Here is an 18,921-nt window from a genome sequence, read left to right on the forward strand (position 1 = left end):
GAAATCAAGAAGATAATAACTGTTAAGCATCTGGCAGGGTGCTAGAAGCAGAGTAGACACAAAATCAATGTGGGTTCCCTGACCCACCTCACAGAGCTGATGTGAAATCCAATGAGCTAATAGGCAGGAAAGTGTTTTGCCAAGTGTCATACAAATAATACAAGTCACAATAAAATGAACTACTAGCACACTCTGGATTCAGACTCTAAGTATTTTCATGCATGATCTCACTCTCATCCTCTCAACTCTACACGCTAGTTTCCTTTTCACAGACGAGGAAACAGGTTAAATCCCTTGCCCAAGGCCACACTGCTAGGACAGAGGCAAAGCCACAGTGCAACCCAGTTCTGTCTCACTCCGAAACTCATTGCCTGAATCAGTTTCCAACCTACTATTCATTAATGTTTGCTGGAAGAATGAATTTGGGGAGCAGGTCTTTGGTATATTAGGAAGAATTCCACAATATCCGATCCCTTCTCTTAAGAACCTCTTAAAATAAACATGTTTGCCTCTGGTCCAAGGTTAAATTCTGGGTCCTCCAAGAAATATTTAGAAAGAGCTTTTCTGCCCATTTTTGGTAGCAAAATTCCCAGAGCTCCACTCCCACATAGCACACTTACAGGGTTATGTCCCAAAGACAAGCGGGTATTTTCCAATCTTTTCTAGGAAGTATCCTTAAAACTGGGTGCGGCCCTATTTCCTGCTCCTCCCCTCCCCTGCCCAGTGCCCTTACAAATGCTTCCACAGTCTTACTTCTTTACGTCTGTTCCCGAGCTTTCTGGGACGCTCCTTTCTGCCCAGTAATGTCTCTGGCCAGCTTTCCCATCTATCACTTCTGAATCCTTAAAGGTGCCGAGGCAGTTGATCCCCAAAAAGAAACCTGATCCACATACCTTCCCTTTCCTTGAACCTCGGGCAGGGCTCCGCTGCACCAGTGAATTTTTGCCAAGGCCTGAGCTGTCAGTTTCCAGAGATAAGAGGCTAAGCATTTATGTATGTGTATACACTGAAGGCACAGAATTGATTAATCAATAAGCACTCACAAAGCCCTGAATCCCTGTGGTTGGCTAAGGTCTAGAGACTTTGAGAGCTGTAGGGCTCAAAAAGACCTTAAAGAAAATAACAATAACAACAAAATATTAATAACCTGTCCTCAGAGACATTCTTCATCCTTCCCCTGAAAGGCAGGGGTGATCTCTGCAGATGAGGTTTCCCAGGCTCACTTGAGAGATGACTTCCTGCTGGGTTCAGCCAATGGGAGGCACTAGTGGGAGACTGGAGGGTGGGACAAAGGGAAAAGCCAGGGTATGCCTCCTCCTTCAGCTGTTTTGATAATGGCTGTGTTTAATCTGTAGCTACAGCTCGTGCTGTCGGTCCAGGTTCTGCCAGACTCTGGGCTCTGGAAACACCATCATTTTCCTCTCTTTCTCCTGCTAAGGGGTGGATGACTTCTTGCTGCCTAATCTCTAGGTTTTATCACTGCCCCCTGTTTGGCTTCTTAGCCTCTCCATCACCTATGCATTAAGTTCCCTCTGCTTTAAATACTCCCAGTGGTTTGTCTTCCTGATTGGACCTTGACTGACAGAACACTTAAAACTTACCCAGTACTTACTATGGGACAGACACTGTTCTAAGCACATTATGTAAATTAACTTATTTAATTCTACCATCTGAGGAATGATTATATTTTACAGATGAGAAAACTGAAGCACAGAGAGTCTCATCTACACTAGTGAGATACCAAACCTGGATACGTATCAAAAATTAACTGCCCAGGAAGCTAATTAAAGATAGAGGAGGTGATGGACGCCATCCTGGCCCTACTGAGTCGGACTCACCAGTCCATGAGGCCCAGGAATCTGGAGATTTAATAAGCTCCCTAGGTGATTCTGATTCAACTAACCCAGCACCCCTCCATGAACTGGTAGTCAGGAAACCCCGACCTCATTTTGGCGATGAGGACAGTAAGATCCAGATCAGTTGTACAGCAAGCTCTGTGGCAGAGAAAAACACCGCCAAGGACAGTGCTTTCTGCTACTTCCACTGCCTTTTCCTTCAAGGTCACATGGCTGGTTCTGATGTTTAGACTTGCCCTCCCCAGGAGCCATCTGAAGGTACTTCTTATTAGAAATGTTTTGGAAAATTCAGTATATAAACAGATGTGTAGGGCTTCCCTGGTGGCTCAGCGGTTAAAAATCCACCTGCCAATTCAGGGGACACGGGTTCGAGCCGTGGTCCAGGAAGATCCCACATGCCACGGAGCTACGAAGCCCGTGTGCCACAACTACTGAGCCTGCACTATAGAGCCCGCAAGCCACAACTACTAAGCCCGTGTACCACAACTCCTGAAGCCCACGCATCTAGAGTCCATGCTCCACAACAAGAGAAGCCACTGCAATGAGAAACCTGTGCACCCAACGAAGAGTAGCCCCCGCTCGCTGCAACCAGAGAAAGCCTGCGTGCAGCAACGAAGACCCAACGCAGCCAAAAATAAATAAATAAATAAGAGGGTTAACATAAATTATAAAACAAAACAAACAAAAAAACCCACAGGGGGCTTCCCTAGTGGTGCAGTGGTTAAGAATCCGCCTTCCAGTGCAGGGGACACAGGTTCAAGCCCTGGTCCGGGAAGATCCCACATGCTGCGGAACAACTAAGCCCTTGCGCCACAACTACTGAGTCTGCGCTCTAGAGCCCGCGAGCCACAACTACTGAGCCCATGTGCCACAACTACTGAAGCTCGTGCGCCTAGAGCCCATGCTCCACAACAAGAGAAACCACCACAATAAGAAGCCCGTGCACCGCAACGAAGAGTAGCCCCCGCTCCCCGCAACTAGAGAAAGCTGCACGCAGCAACAAAGACCCAATGCAGCCAAAAATAAATAATAAATAAATAAATTTAAAAAAAAAAAACAAAAAACCACAGATGTGTATGCAGAATTGCTGAGTGGTGATCAGTATTTGGGAAAAGGAAAAGGGAGGCAGTTTAATCCACCTAATCTCTTATTTTCAGTCCTTTCTGAATAACTTTGGAGAGATAGTTAACCCTCCCCTCATTCTACCTTCCCCATTCTGACCAAGACTGTGGTCAGGCCAACAATCTATATTTTTCAACAGGGGCCCAAGGTGATCTGCCAATTTGGAAAATACAATCAAAATCCAAAATGTTCAGAATCTGAATGGACTTCTGTTGTTGCCTTTCCCCCCATGCCACTGTTGTATTCCCAGAACCAACAAACAGTGCCTGGTACAGAGTAGGTGCTTAATAAATATTTACTGAGTGAAATAACAAATAATTATTCTTGCATTGTGAAAATATTTTCTGTACAGTTATTCACTGATCCTCACAATGGACAGAATAGATATCAGAGTCCTCATGTTACAGAAAATGAAACTGAGTTCAGAGAGATTAGGTGACTTACCAGGTCACACAGCTAATGAGAAGTGTCAGAAGCTCTCTCCGTGAAATTCTTCCCTCCCAGATGATGGTGGTAAGAAGGAACACAGGTGGAAGAATGCAAATATGAATGCAAAATAAATTACCAAAATAGAGGTCAAATTAACTCGATAAGGATAAGAAATTCTAGCATTTATCACTGGATGAGGAGATTAGAGATTCAAAGATTCCAGGGGATACACAAGTCCCTCTATCTCTGGACTCTTAACTTTACCGTCATTAAATTCAAGCAATCCTTGCTTGCCTGCTATATTGGTAATAGTAATCCCCCTCTCATCCCTTATGGTTAAATGCTAAGTGCTTTGTACATCTTATTCCATTTAACCCTATCCTCTCTCTCCTGAACTACTGCAGCAGCTTTCCTTCGTCACCCTCCAATCTGTTTTCCCCACTTCTGTCAGACTGATCATTTACAACTGCCAAGTCTGATCACTTTGGATCTCTGATTAAAATCCCTAAATGCCTCCCCACGCTGCTCTCTCAAGGTCCTGCTTGGTCTAGGCCCCACCTACCTCTTCGTTCATTACATTCAAGAGATATTTATTGAGGGCCTACTACGTGTCAGATGCTATTCTGAGCACTGAGGATGCAATGGTGAATCAAATAGACAAGATCCTTAATATCATGGACTTTGTAATAAAAACGTAGAGAAGTAAACAAGATAATTACAGACTATTGAAAGTGCTAAGAAGGAAAAAAAATAAAGCAATAAGATAGTTACCGGGAAAGCTCATTTTAAAAAAAAAATTAATTAATTTATTTTTGGCTGCGTTGGGTCTTCTTTGTTGCGCGCGGGCTTTCTCTAGTTGCAGTGAGTGGGGGCTACTCTTCGTTGCGGTGCGCGGGCTTCTCATTGCAGTGGCTTCTCTTGTTGCGGAGCATGGGTTCTAGGCACATGGGCTTCAGTAGTTGTGGCATGTGGGCTCTAGAGCGCAGGCTCCGTAGTTGTGGTGCTCGGGCTTAGTTGCTCCACAGCATGTGGGATCTTCCCGGACAAGGGCTCAAACCCGTGTTCCCTGCATTGGCAGGCGGATTCTTTTTTTTTTTTTTAACATCTTTATTGGAGTATAATTGCTTTACAATGGTTAGTTTCTGCCTTATAACAAAGTGAATCAGCTATACATATACATATATCCCCATATCTCCTCCCTCTTGCGTCTCCCTCCCACCCTCCCTATCCCATCCCTCTAGGTGGTCACAAAGCACCGAGCTGATCTCCCTGTGCTATGCGGCTGCTTCCCACTAGCTATCTATTTTACATTTGGTAGCATATATAAATCCATGCCAGTCTCTCACTTCGTCCCAGATTACCCTTCCTCCTCCCCGTGTCGTCAAGTCCATTCTCTATGTCTGTGTCTTTATTCCTGTCCTGCCCCTAGGTTCTTCAGAACCTTTTTTTTTTTTTTTAAGATTCCATATATATGTGTTAGCATACGGTATTCGTTTTTCTCTTTCTGACTTACTTCACTCTGTAGGACAGACTCTAGGTCCATCCACCTCACTACAAATAACTCAATTTCATTTCTTTTTATGGCTGAGTAATATTCCATTGTATATATGTGCCACATCTTCTTTATCCATTCATCTGTTGATGGACACTTAGGTGGCTTCCATGTCCAGGTTATTGTAAATAGAGCTGCAATGAACATTTTGGTACATGACTCTTTTTGAATTATGGTTTTCTCAGGGTATATGCCCAGTAGTGGGACTGCTGGGTCGTGTGGTAGTTCTATTTTTCGTTTTTTAAGGAATGTCCATACTGTTCTCCATAGTGGCTGTATCAATTTACATTCCCACCAACAGTGCAAGAGGGTTCCCTTTTCTCCACACCCTCTCCAGCATTTATTGTTTCTAGATTTTTTGATGATGGCCATTCTGACCGGTGTGAGGTGATACCTCCTTGTAGTTTTGATTTGCATTTCTCTAATGATTAGTGATGTTGAGCATTCTTTCATGTGTTTGTTGGCAATCTGTATATCTTCTTTGGAGAAATGTCTATTTAGGTCTTCTGCTCATTTTTGGATTGGGTTGTTTGTTTTTTTGATATTGAGTTGCATGAGCTGCTTGTAAATTTTGGAGGTTAATCCTTTGTCAGTTGCTTCATTTGCAAATATTTTCTCCCATTCTGAGGGTTGTCTTTTCGTCTTGTTTATGGTTTCCTTTGCTGTGCAAAAGCTTTTAAGTTTCATTAGGTCCCATTTGTTTATTTTTGTTTTTATTTCCATTTCTCTAGGAGGTGGGTCAAAAAGGATCTTGCTGTGATGTATGTCATAGAGTGTTCTGCCTATATTTTCCTCTAAGAGTTTGATAGTGTCTGGCCTTACATTTAGGTCTTTAATCCATTTTGAGTTTATTTTTGTGTATGGTGTTAGGGAGTGTTCTGATTTCATTCTTTTACATGTAGCTGTCCAGTTTTCCCAGCACCACTTAGGCTGTCTTTTCTCCATTGTATATTCTTGCCTCCTTTATCAAAGATAAAGTGACCATATGTGCATGGGTTTATCTCTGGGCATTCTATCCTGTTCCATTGATCTATATTTCTGTTTTTGTGCCAGTACCATACTGTCTTGATTATTGTAGCTTTGTAGTATAGTCTGAAGTCCAGGAGCCTGATTCCTCCAGCTCCGTTTTTCTTTCTCAAGATTGCTTTTGCTATTCGGGGTCTTCTGTGTTTCCATACAAATTGTGAAATTTTTTGTTCTAGTTCTGTGAAAACTGGCAGGCAGATTCTTAACCACTGCGCCACCAGGGAAGCCCCGGAAGCCCATTTTTGATAGACTGGTTAGGGCAGATGCTCTGAGGAGGCAACAGTGAAGTTAAGACCAAGGTTGAGAAGGAGCCAGTCATGGAAAAGCTAGGAGAAAGTGTTCCAGACAGAGGCAACAGCATGTGCAAAGGTCCTGAGGTAGGCAACTTCTAGAAACCAGGGACAGAAGAGAAGTCAGTGTGGCTGAAGCAGAGAGAGTCTTCAGGGAAAAGGAGATGAGGTCAGAGTAAAGAAACAGGTGAGAGATACATATCATATAGGATTCTATAGCCACAGAAAATGGTCTTTTATTCCAGGATAAAAAGGAAGCTATTGAAGAATTTTAATCAGAGGAGGAATATGGCCTGATTTATATTTTATAACATTCCTTCTGGCTGCTGTATGAAATTGAATTGGGGGCAGGAGGAATGAAAGTAAGGGAAAAGAGAGGAGGCTGGTGCTATGTCCAGATGAGATGCAATGGACCTGGCTAGGACTACTGCAGAGGAGACAGAGAAAAGTGGTCAGATTCTCGATAGAGCTTTGGGGTAAAATTGACAAGACCTGCTGAGAGACTGATTTTGAGACTGAAGAAAGGAGAAGTCAAGGCCTTCTCTTAGGTTTGGGGCTTGGATAGACAGTGGTGCCATTTAGGGAGGTAGAATCAGGTGCAGGAGGAATCAAGAGTTCCACCTGGACTGTGAAGCTGCAGGAGCTGTGAGCTTGCTGGGTGCAGATGTCGAGTTGGCCATGGGCTATTTGTATCTGGTGCTAAGAGGTTAGGCTGGGTTGGAGATACTAATGTGGGTTATCTCTAAACATGATTCTTAAAGGTACTGGATTAGCCCCGAGGCACTCTGATATTTGAAGTCTGGGTGGAGCAGGAGGGACTAAGACCTGTCAAAGGAAAACCAGGGCTTCCCTGGTGGCGCAGTGGTTGAGAATCTGCCTGCCAATGCAGGGGACACGGGTTCGAGCCCTGGTCCGGGAGGATCCCACATGCCACGGAGCAACTGGGCCCGTGAGCCACAATTACTGAGCCCGCGCGTCTGGAGCCCTTGCTCCGCAACAAGAGAGGCCGCAATAGTGAGAGGCCCGCACACCGCGATGAAGAGTGGCCCCCGCTTGCCACAACTAGAGAAAGTCCTTGCACAGAAACAAAGACCCAACATAGCCAAAAATAAATAAATAAATAAATAAATAAATAAACAAACAAACAAACAAGGCTTAAAAAAAAAAAAGGAAAACCAGAAGATTGAAATCAACAGAAGAAAGGGTTTCAGAAAAGAAGAAGTGGTCGGCTGGATCAAATGCTGCTGGCAGGCCATGAAGGATGTGGTCAGAGATATGTCCAATATGGCTGTTTGAGGTCATTGGGAGAACAGTTTCACTGGAGAATCAACCCAGAAAGCAGATTGGATTAGACAGAAGAGTAAGAGGTGAGGAAGTGTGTATAGTATTGACAATTCTTTTCAGGTTTTCTTTCAACAGGAATAAGGAAATGGGGTGTAGCTGAAGGTGTGTGTGGAGTCAAGTGAGGGTCGTTGTTTGTTTTTACTTATTTATTTTTTAATTTTAATATACATTTATTGAAGTAATATATATCATATAAAACACATACTCAATATAACTTATGCTCTTTTATACATAAAATATGTATTTATAATAGAGCATATTTGTGCTGTTACATATGTGTAGTATGTATATGTATATATGTGTATATATATATATATATATATATATATATATATATATATAGCAAATGGAATTTACTAGAGCCATTTTCTCCAAACTTCAGTCACTGAAGAATCATCTTTGTTTTTGCCCGGTCCTTATACCATGGGTATTCTATACTTAAAATTTTTCATAAAATCAACTCACTTTTAATTTAAACAAATTTACTTTAAACATTTACTTTAAAAAGCAATATTACTATAGTACATCAAATGGGAAACCAATACCACTTGCCATGACTAGAAGGTAACTGATTTAAAAATCAGTACAATGAAAATAAGACACAACATCATTAAATTCTAGCTGGTTATTACTGCCTGCTGGGGGCTGAGCCTGGGACCAGCTCTGTTTAAAAAGGGAAATCATGAAGTGTTAGATATCAAAGACATATCAACATCAAAGGGAGACTTTCTCCTCGAAGGACTAAAAGAGAATTAAAAGGAAAATAATTGTTTCTCTATGTGATTTAAAAACACCTAAGGCTTCCCTGCTGGCGCAGTGGTTGAGAATCTGCCTGCCAATGCAGGGGACATGGGTTCGAGCCCTGGTCTGGGAAGATCCCACATGCCGCGGAGCAACTAGGCCCGTGAGCCACAACTACTGAGCCTGCGCGTCTGGAGCCTGTACTCCGCAACAAGAGAGGCCGCAATAGTGAGAGGCCCGCACACTGCGATGAAGAGTGGCCCCCGCTTGCCACAACTAGAGAAAGTCCTTGCACAGAAACAAAGACCCAACACAGCCAAAAATAAAAAAAAAAAAAAAAAAAACAAAAAAAACCCCACCTACTACCAGACATAAACTCTGGGGAACATGTCTTAGAACATTTCTTTTTTTTTTTTTTTTAATTAAGATATAACTTGCACTTAGTTGAGTGCACAAATCTTAAATGTAGATCTTGATGAATTTTTACATATGTATATACCAGTGTAATCATCACCCAGCTCAAGATATAGAATTTTCCAGCAAGGCCAGTGCCAGGCTTTAAACGTAACAGATAAAGGCTGTGTTCTCATGGAATTTATAGTTAGCTCCTCCTGATACATATACCAAATGCCTAGTATGGTGGTAGGACATGGTAGGTGGTCTCTTTCTTTCTTTTTTTTTTTTTGGCTTATCTATATATATTTTTTCTATTAGTTTTCTATAAAGAGTGTGCCTAGGGCTTCCCTGGTGGCGCAGTGGTTGAGAATCTGCCTGCCAATGCAGGGGACACGAGTTCGAGCCCTGGTCTGGGAAGATCCCACATGCCGCGGAGCGACTAGGCCCGTGAGCCACAACTACTGGGCCTGCGCATCTGGAGCCTGTGCTCCGCGACAAGAGAGGCCACGATAGTGAGAGGCCCGCGCGCCGCGATGAAGAGTGGCCCCCGCTTGCTGCAACTAGAGAAAGCCCTCGCACAGAAACGAAGACCCAACGCAGCCAAAAATAAATTTAAAAAAAAAAAAAAAAAAAAAAAAAAAGAGTGTGCCTTATTTGTGAGTTAAAAACCAGTCTTGAGGGGGAGGAGTCAAGATGGTTGTGTGGGAAGACGTGGAGTTAGCATCTCCCCATAAGTAGGGTGCCTGCCGGCTGCTGGCGGGAAACTCTAACCCCAAGGAGACAGGAGGAACCCCACAGCGAACCAGTAGGACGTAGGGGGAGCAAGGGGGAAGGAGAAGTTGAGGCCAGACAACACTGGTGCCCCTGAGGCAGGGGAGATCAGGAGAGGCAGGGGGGAGAGGAGTGGAGGGCGACTGCCCTGCCCACTCGGACACGGGGAGCCTGCTGGGCTCCCAGGTGAGGTCCCCTGCGCGCTGAGATCAGGGGTGGGGGGCACGCCTGGGCTCCTTCTGTCCCTTGAGCCTAAGCCCCACCCCCCCCCATAGCCCCCGGGGTTTTCCAGCCCTGTGAGTCCTGAGCATTGGCCCCACCCACCACCCAAACCTCGCCCTTGCTTAGGCCCTGCTCTCCACAGCCAAGGCCTTTCGCCCACCCCTCCTTTTTTTTTTCCCTTTCCTTTTCCCTCCTCCTCTTTTTCACTATTGTGGTACTGATGTACCTTCTGGCTGTTGATTCATCTATATTTTTATTTTTACATTCTTTCTAACATATCTGTTAGTTTCCTAGTCTAATTTTATTTTTTACTTTGTTATTGTTCTTATTTTTTTTTTTTTTGCCACCCACCCCATGTGGCTTGCAGGATCTTGATTTGCCAGCACGGGGTCGGGTGGAAGCTCTTGCAGTGGGAGCTCTGAGTCTGAACCACTGGACTAACAGAGAACCTCAGACCCCAGGGAATATTCATCGTTGTGAGGTCTCACAGAGTTCCTCATCTCAGCACCAAGACCCAGTTCTACCCAATAGCCTACAAACTCCAGTGTTGGAAGCCTCAGGCTAAACAACCAGTAGAACAGGAACACAATCCCACTCATTAAAAAAATAAAAATAAAAAAATGAGACAGCAAAAAAATATGTCACAGATGAAGGAGCAAGGTAAAAATCTACAAGACCAAATAAATGAAGAGGAAATAGGCAATCTACCTGAAAAAGAATTCAGAGTAACGATAGTAAAGATGATTCAGAATCTCGGAAATAGATTGGATTTATTCCATTTAAATAGAATGGAAGCACAGATTGAGAAAATACAAGAAATATTTAACAAAGATCTAGAAGAACTAAAGAACAAACAAACAGAGATGAACAACACAATAACTGAAATGAAAAATACACTAGAAGGAATGAATAACAGAGGCAGAAGAACAGATAAGTGAGCTGGAAGACAAAATGGTGAAAATAACTGCCAAGGAGCAGAATAAAGAAAAAAGAATGAAAAGAATTGAAGACAATCTCAGAGACCTCTGAGACAACACTAAACACACCAACATTCGAATTATAGGGGTTCCAGAAGAAGAAGAGAAAAAGAAAGGGTCTGAGAAAATATTTGAAGAAATTATAGTTGAAAACTTCCCAAACATGGAAAAGGAAATGGTCACCCAAGTCCAGGAAGCACAGAGAGTCCCATACAGGATAAACCCTAGGAAAAACACACTAAGACACATATTAATCAAACTAACAAAAATTAAATGCAAAGAAAAAATATTAAAAGCAGCAAGGGAAAAACAAAAAATAACATACAAAGGAATCCCCATAAGGTTATCAGCTGATTTTTCAGTGGAAACTCTGCAGGCCAGAAGGGAGTGGCAGGATATACTTAAAGTGATGAAAGAGAAAAACCTACAACCAAGATTACTCTATCCAGCAAGGATCTCATTCAGATTCGATGGAGAAACCAAAAGCTTTTCAGACAAACAAAAGCTAAGAGAATTCAGCACCACCAAACTAGCTTTACAACACTAAAGAAACTTCTTTAAGTGGGAAACACAAGAGAAGATAAAGATCCACATAAACAAACCCAAAACAATTAAGAAAATGGTAATACAAACATACATATCAATAATAACCTTGAATGTAAATGGATTAAATGTCCCAACCAAAAGACACAGACTGGCTGAATGGATACAAAAACAAGACCCATATATATGCTGTTGTCTCCAAGAGACCCACTTCAGACCTAGGGACACATACAGACTGAAAGTGAAGGGATGGAAAAAGATATTCCATGCAAATGGAAGTCAAAAGAAAGCTTGAGTAGCAATACTCGTATCAGATAAAATAGACTTTAAAATAAAGACTGTTACAAGAGATAAGGAGGGACACTACATAATGATCAAAGGATCAATCCAAGAAGAAGATGTAACAATTATAAATGTTTATGCACCCAACATAGGAGCACCTCAATACATAAGGCAAATGCTAACAGCCATGAAAGGAGAAATCGACAGTAACACAATAATAGTAACGGACTTTAACACCCCATTTACACCAATGGACAGATCATCCAAATAGAAAATAAATAAGGAAACACAAGCTTTAAATGACACAATAGACCAGATACATCTAATTGATATTTATAGAACATTCCACCCAAAAGTGGCAGAATACACTTTCTTCTCAAGTGCACATGCAACGTTCTCCAGGATATATCACATTTTGGGTCACAAATCAAGCCTCGGAAAATTTAAGAAAATTGAAATTGTATCAAGCATCTTTTCTGACCACAACACTATGAGACTGGAAATCAATTACAGGAAAAAAACTGTAAAAAACACAAATACATGGAGGCTAAACAGTGCACTACTAAATAACCAAGAGATCACTGAAGAAGTCAAAGAAGAAATTTTAAAAATACATAGAAACAAATGACAACGAAAACATGACGACCCAAAACCTATGGGATGTGGCAAAAGCAGTTCTAAGAGGGAAGTTTATAGCAATTCAGTCTCACCTCAAGAAACAAGAAAGGGACTTCCCTGGTGGTGCAGTGGTTAAGAATCCTCCTGCCAATGCAGGGGACACAGGTACGATCCCTGGTCCGGGAAGAACCCACATGCCACGGAGCCACTAAGCCCATGTGCCACAACTACTGAACCTGCACTCTAGAGCCCGTGAGCCACAACTACTGAAGTCCATGCACCTAGAGCCCATGCTCCGCAACAAGAGAAGCCACCGCAATGAGAAGACAGCACACTGCAACGAAGAGTAGCCCCTGCTTGCTGCAACTAGAGAAAGCCCGCACTCAGCAATGAAGACCCAACACAGCCAAAAAAATAATAAAATAAGTTAAAAAAAAAAAGGAAACAAGAAAAATCTCAAATAAACAATCTAACCCTACACTTAAAACAACTAGAGAAAGAACAAAGAAAACCCAAAGTCAGTAAAAGGAAAGAGATCATAAAGATCAGAGCAGAAATAAATGAAATAGAAATGAAGAAAACAATAGCAAAGATCAATAAAACTAAAAGCTGGTTCTTTGAGAAGATAAACAAAATTGATAAACCCTTAGCCAGACTCATCAAGAAAAAAAGGGAGAGGACACAAATCAATAAAATTAGAAATGAAAAAGGAGAAATCACAACTGACACTGCAGAAATACAAAGGATTATAAGAGACTACTACAAACAACTATATGCCAATAAAATGGACAACCATCAAGAAATGGACAAATTCTTGGAAAGGTACAATTTTCCAAGACTGAACCAGGAAGAATTAGAAAATATAAACAGACCTATCACAAGTAATGAAATTGAAACCGTAATTAAAAATCTTCCAACAAACAAAAGTCCAGGACCAGATGGCTTCACAGGCAAATTCTACCAAACATTTAGAGAAGAGCTAACACCGATCCTTCTCAAACTCTTCCAAAAAATTGCAGAGGGAGAAACACTCCCAAATTCATTCTACAAAGCCACCATCACCCTGATACCCAAACCAGAAAAAGATATCACAAAAAAAGAAAATTATAGACCAATATCACTGATGAACATACGTGCAAAAATCCTGAACAAAATACAAGCAAACAGAATCCAACAGCACATTAAAAGGATCATACACCATGATCAAGTGGGATTTATCCCACGGATGCAAGGATTCTTCAATATACGCAAATCAATCAATGTGATACACCACATTAACAAATTAAGTAATAAAAACTATATGATCATCTCAATAGACGCAGAAAAAGCTTTTGACAAAATTCAACACCCATTTATGATAAAAACTCTGCAGAAAATGGGCATAGAGGGAAACTACCTCAACATAATAAAGGCCATATATGACAAACCCACAGCAAGCATCATACTCAATGGTGAAAAACTGAAAGCATTTCCACTAGGATCAGGAACAAGACAAGGATGTCCACTCTTGCCACTCTTATTCAACATAGTTTTGGAAGTCCTAGCCACAGCAATCAGGGAAGAAAAATAAAAGGAATACAAATTGGGAAAGTAGAAGTAAAACTGTCACTATTTGCAGATGACATGATACTATACATAGAAAATCCTAAAGATGCCACCAGAAAACTACTAGAACTAATCAGTGAATTTGGTAAGGTTGCAGGATACAAAATTAATGCACAGAAATCTCTGGCATTCCTATACGCCAACAACGAAAAATCAGAAAGAGAAATTAAGGAAACACTCCCATTTACCACTGTGACAAAAAGACTAAAACACCTAGGAATAAACCTGCCTAAGGAGGCTAAAGACTTGTACTCTGAAAACTATAAAAGACTGATGAAAGAAATCAAAGATGACATAAACAGATGGAGAAATATACTATGTTCTTGGATTGGAAGAATCAATATTGTGAAAATGACTATACTACCCAAAGCAATCTACAGATTCAATGCAAACCCTATCAAACTAGCAATGGCATTCTTCACAGAATTAGAACAAAAAATCTTACAATTCGTATGGAAACACAAAAGACCCCAAATAGAAAAAGCAATCTTGAGAAAGAAAAACAGAGTTGGAGGAATCAGTTTCCCTGACTTCAAACTATACTACAAAGCTACAGTAATCAAGACAGTATGGTACTGGCACAAAAACAAAATTATAGATCAATGGTACAGGATAGAAAGCCCAGAGATAAAGCCATGCACATATGGGCACCTAATTTATGACAAAGGAGGCAAGAACATACAATGGAGAAAAGACAGCCTCTTCAATAAGTGGTGCTGGGAAAACTGGAGAGCTACACGTAAAAGAATGAAATTAGAACACTCCCTAACACCATACACAAAAATAAACTCCAAATGGATTAAAGACTTAAATGTAAGACCAGACACTATAAAACTTTCAGAGGAAAACATAGGAAAAACACTCTTTGACATAAGCCACAGCAAGATCTTTTTTGACCCACCTCCTAGAGTAACAGAAATAAAAACAAAAATAAACAAATGGGACTTAATTAAACTTAAAAGCTTTTGTACAGCAAAGAAAACCATAAACAAGGCAAAAAGACAACCCTCAGAATGGGAGAAAATATTTGCAAATGAAACAACAGACAAAGGATTAATTGCCAAAATATACAAATAGCTCATGGAGCTCAATATCCAAAAAACAAACAATCCAGTTAAAAAATGGGCAGAAGACCTAAATAGAGATTTCACCAAGGAGGACATACAGATGGCCAAGAGACACATGAAAAGATGCTCAACATCACTAATTATTAGAGAAATGCAAATCAAAACTACAATGAGGTATCACTTCACGCTGGTCAGAATGGCCATTATCAAAAAAGCTAGAAACAATAATGCTGGAAGGGGTGTGGTGAAAAGGGAACCCTCCTACACTGTTGGTGGGAGTATAAATTGATACAACCACTATGGAAAACAGTATGGAGGTTCCTTAAAAAAGTAAAAATTGAACTACCATATGACCCAGCAATCCCACTACTGGGCATATACCCTGAGAAAACCATAATTCAAAAAGAGACATGCACCACAATGTTCATTGCAGCTCTATTTACAATAGCCAGGACATGGAACCAACCTAAATGTCCACTGACAGATGAACAGATAAAGAAGATGTGGTGTGTGTATATATATATATATATATATATATATATATATATATATATATATATATATATATATATATATATATATATATATATATATACACACACACACACTGGAATATTACTCAGCCATAGAAAGAAACGAAATCGAGTTATTTGTAGTGAGGTGGATGGACCTAGTCTGTCATACAGAGTGAAGTAAGTCAAAACGAGAAAAACAAATACCACATGTTAACGCATATATATGGAATCTAAAAAAACAAAAAAATGGTACTGATGAACCTAGTTGCAGGGTGCAGGACAGGAATAAAGAGGTAGACACAGAGAATGGACTTGATGACATGGGGTGGGAGGGTGAAGCTGGGGCGAAGTGGGAGTAGCATCGACATATATACACTACCGAATGTAAAATAGTTGGCTGGTGGGAAGCAGCAGCATAGCACAGGGAGGTTGGCTCAGTGCTTTGCGATGACCTAGAGGGGTGGGATAGGGAGGATGGGGGGGGGAGGCTCAAGAGGGAGGGGATATGGGGACACATGTATGCATATGGCTGATTTGCTTTGTTGTGCAACAGAAACTAACACGGTATTGTGAAGCAATTATACTCCAATAAAGATCTATTTAAAAAGGGAAAAAAACAGTCTTATCTGAACTTACTATTTTCCAGAGTGCCTAATCCAGAACCTATCAATCAAAACCAGAAAGAACAACTTCAGGATCTCCCTTTGGATATAAAACCCAGGCCTGAGAAGACAAAAGTGTCCAAACAGAAGAATCCAGGAACCATTCTGTTAGAGAGGCAAACAATTCTCTTGATTCCCAATTTCCACCTGGACCCCACTAACCTGTATTCTGTAGGCCCTGCAACAGCCTTTACTTTCACACCCTTATACACAATAGTTGAGAACACCAAAGCCGATTTGTCTGCCCTCCTCAATAACATAGTGACAGCAAGACAAAACATCACCAACAAGTCTTTAAAAATTTAAAGAGCCCGATAAAGTCCTCCATTCGGCATCTGCCATGAAGGAAATCGCCTCTGGCGTGTGCCTCTGTTGTGCTCCCCCCTTTCCCAGACACCTCCTGTACAAACACCCCTCCCCATGGTTTCCCCTCAGCTGCTTGCAGGAGGGTGCTAGGGCCCCTTGCTGGGGGAGCTGGAGGAAGGGGAACCCCTTAAATTCCAATGAGCGAAACTAAGGAGCTGTTCTTCGAGCACGTTAAGGATCAAAGCCTGAGATCTGAAGCCTTGGCAAGAATACAGCCACCTGTGGGCCTGGGTGGGCCCGAGCAGGGAGGCCTTGGATAGCAGCGCCAGGTGCTATGCACACTGGGCTGAGCCTGCCTGTGACAAGGCAGATGTCAGGACTGGCCCGGGAAGATCAGGTCCCTAAGCGGATGCTGCAGAAAAGGAAGGATTCGGAACTATTGTAATTAATACAGGAATTCGGGTAGGGGCTGGGGAGGCAGTAAAGAATAAGGAAGAAAAAAACACTCATATTCTCACCAAACCAAATTAACCAATGTTGGCATTTTAACTTCTTTGCTTCTAGTCTTTTTCCTATGCATAACTTTAAAAAAATTATACAACTAGTGTCTTTTTGTATAATAAGAAAAAAGAACATTGTGATTAAAGCAAAAATCCTTCCTGGACTTCCCTGGTGGCACAGCAGTTAAGAATCCACTTGCCAATGCAGGGGACACGGGTTCAAGCCCTGGACCAGGAAGATCTCACATGCCACGGAGCAACTAAACCCGTGCACCACAACTACTGAGGCTGCGCTCTAGAGCCCGCAAGCTACAACTACTGAGCCCACGTGCCACAACTACTGAAGCCCGCGTGCCTAGAGCCCGTGCTCCGCAACAAGAGAAGCCACTGCAATGAGAAGCCCGCACACCGCAACGAAGAGCAGCCCCCGCTCGCCGCAACTGCAGAAAGCCTGCACGCACAGCAATGAAGACCCAACGCAGCCAAAAATAAATAAATAAATTTATAAAAAAAAGCAAAACTCCTTCTTGATTTCTACTTAGATAGCCATTCCTATCTTTGCCTTCAAAGAGGCAAATGCTCTGAGGTGTATTTATGTCCTCCTCCCTGTATTTTAAAAATACCTTTACGTAAATGTTATAGTCCTATGACTTGCTTTTTCCAATACAATCATATATTTTTGAGAATTGTCCAAGTTGGTATACAAGAAATTTACTCCTTTATCGCCTACCACATATATATATATATTTTTTAAATTAACTAATTAATTATTTTTTGGCTGCGTGTGGGCTTTCTTTAGTTGCGGCGAGCTGGGGCTACTCTTCGTTGCTGCACCTGGGCTTCTCATTGCGGTGGCTTCTCTTGTTGCAGAGCACGGGCTCTAGGCGAGCGGGCTCTAGAGCGCAGGCTCAGTAGTTGTGGCGCACAGGCTTAGTTGCTCCACGGCATGTGGGATATTCCTGGACCAGGGCTCGAACCTGTGTTCCCTGCATTGGCAGGCGGATTCTTAACCTCTGCACCACCAGGGAAGTCCCTCCAACACATACATAAACCACACTTTGTTGGTGACCATATCAATAGCCAATACCAACAGTCAACACTTAACAGTATTCCTCTCTACCAGAAACTATTCCAAGTCCTATAGGTGTATTAACCCCTTGAATTCTTACAAGGACCTAGGAGGACATAGGGATAAATCAAATAAATTTATCATCACACAGCTGGTAAGTGGCAGGGTGGGATTTGGGGCCCAAGTCAGAGGCCAAACTTCAGGCTCTTACCCACTACACCATCCAGCCTGCACTTGGGTTGCTTCCTAGTTTTTTGATCGTGCAAACAAGGCCTCAGTATTGTATCAGTTAGCCATTACTGGGTAGCCAAGCATTCCTAAAACGTTGTGGCTTAAAGCAATAACAGTTTGTTATTTCTCATGATTCCATGGGTTGACAAGATGGTTCTTCTGATCTTACCTGGACTCACTTAGTGGCTGTAGTCAGCTGGCAGCTTGGCGGGATGGCCCACTACGGTCTCACTCACATGTCTGGAACCTCAGTTGTGATGTCTGGCCCTCTTTTTCCAGCTGGACTTTGTCCTATGATGGTGGAAATGTTCCAAGAAAATAAGTGCAGAAGGTCTCCTGAGGCCTCGCTCAAAACTTGGCAATAGTCACTTGTGTTGCATTCTATTGGTTAAAGTGAGTCAAGAGACCAGTTTAAATTCAAAGGGTGGGAAAAGAGACCCCACATTTTGAAAGGAGGGACTGAAGAGAATTTGTGGCCATTTTTCATCATTGAAGTAACTGTGCTTATATGCATTCCTGGTGCATAGGGAGTGTGTGTATCTCTAGGCTGTGTACCAAGAAGTGGAATTGCTGGAACTGGATTTTTCAATTTCAGTTTTTTAACTACTCGCAGAGTTTTTTAAGTTGATATATAATTCACATACTGTAAAATTCACCATTTAAAAAAAATTTTATTTATTTATATTTTTGGCTGAGTTGGGTCTTTGTTGCTGTGCGCAGGCTTTCTCTAGTTGCGGTGAGCGGGGGCTACTCTTCGCTGCAGTGCATGGGCTTCTCATTGCGGTGGCTTCCCTTGT

The 18,921-nt window shown here is 41.9% G+C and overlaps 1 protein-coding gene across 2 annotated transcripts in view; it reads right to left on the reverse strand.

Annotated features, from left to right (window-relative positions):
* CDH3 (cadherin 3) overlaps positions 1-18,921 on the reverse strand; it is a 105,773-nt gene that overhangs the window by 51,668 nt on the left and 35,184 nt on the right. Inside the window, exon 1 of one of the 2 annotated variants that reach the window (XM_068528383.1) lies at positions 894-1,054. The exons of the other annotated variant lie outside the window; for it this stretch is intronic. Coding sequence (XP_068384484.1) covers positions 894-989 — 96 coding nt within the window. The 5' untranslated portion in view covers positions 990-1,054. Of the gene's footprint in view, positions 1-893; positions 1,055-18,921 lie in introns of those variants that run through there. 2 annotated transcript variants of the gene reach the window in all.

The sequence above is a fragment of the Eschrichtius robustus genome, chromosome 19 (assembly GCF_028021215.1).
Source record: "Eschrichtius robustus isolate mEscRob2 chromosome 19, mEscRob2.pri, whole genome shotgun sequence".
NCBI classification, from domain to species: Eukaryota; Metazoa; Chordata; class Mammalia; order Artiodactyla; family Eschrichtiidae; genus Eschrichtius; species Eschrichtius robustus.